Here is a 6,000-nt window from a genome sequence, read left to right as displayed (position 1 = left end):
CCACCACTTATGCTACTGCAATACTGTTTACTAAAATTACCCTGCTACCAGTCACTTTCTCGTAATCCCTGCCTATGTAGCACATGGGGATGTGTGAAATTTACTCCTCAGCCTAGTGTCCACACTTTCTTCAGAGAATAGCTATCTTTTCGAAATAGAACGTAAACTCCTGAGAATGTAAGCTCGCGAGATCAGGCTTCAGTATCCTTGCACATTGAAAATGTGGTACTGGCACTGACTTGTATATGGCTTCCTCTATTTTTTCTCGAACTGCGCAGGTATCCTACTTTTTGAAGTGATTGGGTTGACAATCATGCAGGCTGGCATAGCTGCAACAAACAGAACATGCACATTCTTACAACTAAACTGGAATGGCAGCTTCAAAGTCAAAAAGGTTACCCCTTTGGTCCGTCAGTTTTCCACTGGGTAGAACTCTGAAACGTTTTTACAACACCCCCAATTCCTGTTCTTAAAATACTTTTGGATTATGGTCTAGACCACTGATGTATATTGCATATGAACGATGTAGACCTGGATGCGCAAACTTGACCTGAATCTGACATTGTCACCCGGGTGACCTCATGGAGCGCCCTCCCATGGTCACGTGCGTCTTGCAGCTTTATACAGAACATACTCTTCACGTCACTCCGATACGAAGTGATTTTCGTACCAGGTTAGGATATCATTTAAGCAAACATTAACTATTTTCCTAACCCTAATCTCAGTCTCCTAACCTGTTACGAAAAAGTAACTTCGGTATCGAAGTGCCGTGAAAAGAGTGTTCCCCTTTTTACAGAAGATCCATACTCGAGGCCATCATGTCCAACAAGGTGGAATATGCCTTCCCTGCAGGAGACGAAAGCGATGGGAGCAACGACGAGTGGGACATTGGATTTTCAAAGTCGATAAAGGTCCCCTTAATTGAGGTGACACATATTTCCTATTTGTTTCTCCAATAATTTCATAACTGTCATCTTGCGCTCGAGCCAGCTAAAATGCTAATGCCAGCTAGATAGCCATAGTAAATGTTTAAGATGAATTGGCTAGGTATTTGCCAGCTCTGTTGAATGCGCAGTAACTTGTCAGGTTATCTCATTTGATTATGATCTAAGACAACCATTTATCTTTAGTATCTTTATTGTTTAGTTACGATACTTTTTTCTAGCTAGCTAGCTATTGCGTGCATGTGACAGTGCGAGAGGAAGATGGTAAATCCAATCCAGCAGGTGGCGACAACTATCCCAAACGGTCTGTCTTGTCTAGTAGTTTGGCCAGGCTAGCTTCATGACCTAGCTACCAACCAGACAACAATCACTTTTGAAATGCAACACACAGTGAAGTAACCATCATTTAATGTACCAGCATTGTGTAATTCATTTCTAACAGAAAGGCATTTCACTGTACTTGTGCATGTGACATTAAAACTTGAAACTAACAGAGCACAGATGCAGGGGTCCCAGAAGCAGAGGACAAGGTCTCCACTTTGAAAAGAGCCATCAACACCAAAGATGTCCAGCTGGTCCAGCAGCTGTTGGACAATGGCAGGTTTTGATAATGAACAGTCAATTCTACATTAGGAAATTGCCATTATGATCTGTTGTAATTTTGAAATTGAAGCACCAGTTATAGTCAGCCTTTTACTGAATATTATAATCTTTGGTTTTAGCCCTCTTGTTCAGGCAATGTTCTGTAAATGACAGTGTTTGCAACCTTTGGTACTGATCTGAGTTATTTTTTATATCAATTACATTGATGGAAGCTACAATCTATCAGTAATATTAAAGCTGCTCTACCCCCTAAACAAAAGTGTGTGTGTATACTACCATTCAAAAGTTTGGGGTCACTTAGACATTTCCTTGTTTTTGAAAGAAAATCAAATGTTTGGAACATTTTAAAATAACATCAAATTGATCAGAAATGGTGTAGACATTGTTAATGTTGTAAATGACTAGTGTAGCTGGAAACGGCAGAGTTTTAATGGAATATCTACATAGGCGTACAAAGGCCCATTATCAGCAACCATCACTCCTGTGTTCCAATGATGCTGGCTGGGATGCTGGCATTTGAGGCAGAGTTTCTCTGTCCAGTGTCTGTGTTCTTTTTCCCATCTTTTATTTTTATTGGCCAGTCTGAGATATGGCTTTTTCTTTGCAACTGCCTAGAAGGCCAGCATCCTGGAGTCGCCTCTTCGCTGTTGACGTTGAGACTGGTGTTTTGCGGGTACTATTTAATGAAGCTGCCAGTTGAGGACCTGTGAGGCGTCTGTTTCTCAAACTTGACACTCTCTAATGTACTGTCCTCTTGCTCAGTTGTGCACCGGGGTCACCCACTCTTTCTATTCTGGTTAGAGACAGTTTGCGCTGTTCTGTGAAGGGAGTAGTACACAGCGTTTTATGAGGTCTTGAGTTTCTTGGCAATTTCTCGCATGGAATAGGCTTCATTTCTCAGAACAAGAATAGACTGATGAGTTTCAGAAGAAAGTTCTTTGTTTCTGGCCATTTTCTAATTGACCTGGCCCGGGTATCCTGGAAGGATATTGACCTCATCCCGTCCGTAGAGGATGCCTGGTTGTTCTTTAAAAGTGCTTTCCTCGCCATCTTAAATAAGCATGCCCCATTCAAAAAATGTAGAACTAAGAACAGATATAGCCCTTGGTTCACTCCAGACTTCACTGCCCTTGACCAGCACAAAAACATCCTGTGGCGTACTGCATTAGCATCGAGTAGCTCCCACGATATGCAACTTTTCAGGGAAGTCAGGAACCAATATACGCAGTCAGTTAGGAAAGATAAGGCTAGCTTTTTCAAAGCGAAATTTGCATCCTGTAGCACTAATTCCAATAAGAGCACTTCCTCCCTGCTGCCCACTGCACTGAGGCTCGGAAACATTGTCACCACCGATAAATCCACGACAATCGAGAATTTCAATAAGCTTTTTTCTAGGGCTTGCCATGCTTTCCACCTGGCTACCCCTACCCCGGCCAACAGCTCTGCACCCCCCGCTTCTCCTTCGCCCAAATCAAGACAGCTGATGTTCTGAAAGAGCTGCAAAATCTGGATCGCTACAAATCAGCTGGGCTAGACAACCCTCTCTTTCTAAAATTATCCACCAAAATTGTTGCATTCCCTATTACTGGCCTGTTCAACCTCTTTCGTATCGTCTGAGATCCCTAAAGATTGGAAAGCTGCCGCGGTCATCCCCCTCTTCAATGGGCAAGACACTCTAAACCCAAACTGTTAGGCAGGGCAGGATGGATATAGGTCTATCTAAAGTCTTCGAAAGCCAAGTTAACAGACAGATCACCGACCATTCCGAATCCCACCATACCTTTTCCACTATGCAATCTGGTTTCCAAGCTGGTCATGGGTGCACCTCAGCCACGCTCACGGTGCTAAGAGATATCATAACCGCCATCGATAAAAGACAGTGCTGTGCAGCCGTCTTCATCGACCTGGCCAAGGCTTTCGACTCTGTCAATCACCGCATTCTTATCGGCAGACTCAATAGCCTTGGTTACTCAAATGACTGCCTCGCCTGGTTCACCAACTACTTCTCAGATAGAGTTCAGTGTGTCAAATCGGAGGGCCTGTTGTCCGGACCTATGGCAGTCTCTACGGGGGTGCCACAGGGTTCAATACTCGGGCCGACTCTTTTCTCTGTATATATCAATGATGTTGCTCTTGCTGTTGGTGATTCTTTGATCCATCTCTACGCAGACACCATTCTGTATACATCTGCCATTCTTTGGACACTTTGTTAACAAACCTCCAAACGAGCTTCAATGCCATACAACTCTCCTTCCGTGGCCTCAACTGCTCTTAAATGCTAGTAAAACTAAATGCATGCCGATTACTGCCCGCCCGCGTAGCATCACTAGAATATGTGGACAACTACAAATACCTAGATGTCTGGTTAGACTGTAAACTCTCCTTCCAAACTCACATTATGCATCTCCAATCCAAAATTAAATCTAGAATTGGCTTCCTATTTCACAACAAAGCCTCCTTCACTCATGCTGCCAAACATACCCTCGTAAAACTGACTATCCTACTGATCCTTGACTTCAGCGATGTCATTTACAAAATAGCCTCCAACACTACTCAGACTGCATCCAATTTGCTATCACAGTGCCATCCGTTTTGTTACCAAAGCCTCATATACTACCCACCACTGCGACCTGTATGCTCTCGTTGGCTGGTCCTTCCCACATATTCGCCGCCAAACACACTGGCTCCAGGTCATCTATAAGTCTTTGCTAGGTAAAGTTCCGCCTTATCTCAGCTCACTGGTCACCATAGCAACACCCACCCGTAGCACGCGCTCCAGCAGGTATATTTCACTGGTCATCCCCAAAGCCAACACCTACTTTGGCTGCCTTTCCTTCCAGTTCTCTGCTGCCAATGACTGGAACAAACTGCAAAAATCACTGAAGCTGGAGTCTTATATCTCCTTCTCTAACTTTAAGCATCAGCTGTCAGAGCAGCTTACCGATCACTGTACCTGTACACAGCCCATCTGTAAATTGCACATCCGACTACCTAATCCCTGTATTGTTAAATATATATTTTTTGCTGTTTTGCACCCGGTATCTCTACTTGCACATTATCATCTGCACATGTATCACTCCAGTGTTGATCCTAAATTGTAATTATTTTACCACTATGGCCTATTTATTGCCTTAACTCCCTCATCTTACTACATTTGCACACACTGTATATAGATTTTTCTATTGTGTTATTGACTGTACGTTTGTTTATCCCATGTGTAACTCTGTTGTTTTTGTCACACTGCTTTGCTTTATCTTGGCCAGGTCGCAGTTGTAAATGAGAACTTGTTCTCAACTGGCCTACCGGTTTAAATTAAGGTAAAATAAAAGTCTAAAGAAGGCCCAGTTTTATTGCTTCTTTAATCAGAACAACAACAGTTTTCATTTGTGCTAACATAATAGTCTCCCGGGTGGCGCAGTGGTCTAGGGCACTGCATCACAGTGCTAGCTGCGCCACCAGAGTCTCTGGGTTCGCGCCCAGGCTGGGCTGGGTTCGCGCCCAGGCTCTGTCGCAGCCGGCCGCAACCGGGAGATCCGTGGGGCGACGCACAATTGGCATAGCGTGGTTAGGGAGGGTTTGGCCTGTAGGGAGGGTTTGGCCGGTAGGGATATCCTTGTCTCAGTATGTAAAAAATGTAATAAAATGTATGCACTCTACTATAAGTCGCTCTGGATAAGAGCGTCTGCTCTTGGCCGGTAGGGATATCCTTGTCTCAGTATGTAAAAATGTAATAAAATGTATGCACTCTACTGTAAGTCGCTCTGGATAAGAGCGTCTGCTAAATGACTAAAATGTAAAATGTAAAAATAATTGCAAAAGTGTTTTCTAATGATCAATTAGCCTTTTTAAAATTATAAACTTGGAGTAGCTAACAACGTGCCACTGGAACACAGGAGTGGTGGTTGCTGATAATGGGCCTTTGTGCGCCTAGGAAGATATTCCATAAATCAGTCGTTTCCAGCTACAATAGTCATTTACAACATTAACAATGTCTACACTGTATTTCTTATCAATTTGGTGTTATTTTAAATGGACAAAAATGTGCTTTTCTTTCAAAAATAAGGACATTTCTAAGTGACCCAACTTTTGAACGATTATGTATGTATGTATATGTGTGTATATATATATATATATTTTTTTAAATTTATTTATTTATTCATAGTTTTAGGGGGTAGATCAGCTTTAATATTTCAGATAGATTGTAGCTTCCATCAATGTAATTCTGTCATTTCCAATCCCCCGTATGTATGTATGTATGTATGTATGTATTTAAAAAACAAAACAAAATTTTCCTTTATTTTCCCCTAACCCTACCACCCCTTCCCTAATTAGAGTAAACTAATGGACAACAACACTTAGGCTTCTACGTCCAGCTTATACATACTATATACATTTTACTGATCTGTGGTCTTTGTGCCTAGTAAAATAGCTAAGTGCTGTAACTCTGTATGGA

The 6,000-nt window shown here is 42.4% G+C and overlaps 1 protein-coding gene across 1 annotated transcript in view; it reads left to right on the top strand.

The window, feature by feature from the left end:
- Positions 1-272: 272 nt before the first annotated feature.
- Positions 273-6,000, top strand: part of LOC139584367 (ankyrin repeat, SAM and basic leucine zipper domain-containing protein 1-like) — a 39,788-nt gene continuing 34,060 nt past the window's right edge. The window contains exons 1-3 of the mRNA XM_071416101.1: positions 273-673; positions 797-926; positions 1,439-1,541. Of these exons, the coding sequence (XP_071272202.1) occupies positions 582-673; positions 797-926; positions 1,439-1,541 (325 nt within the window). The 5' untranslated portion in view covers positions 273-581. The remainder of the gene's footprint in view (positions 674-796; positions 927-1,438; positions 1,542-6,000) is intronic.

The sequence above is a fragment of the Salvelinus alpinus genome, chromosome 9, assembly GCF_045679555.1.
Source record: "Salvelinus alpinus chromosome 9, SLU_Salpinus.1, whole genome shotgun sequence".
Lineage (NCBI taxonomy): Eukaryota > Metazoa > Chordata > Actinopteri > Salmoniformes > Salmonidae > Salvelinus > Salvelinus alpinus.
Note: the sequence above shows the minus strand (reverse complement) of the source record. Positions and strands in the feature narration are given on the sequence as shown.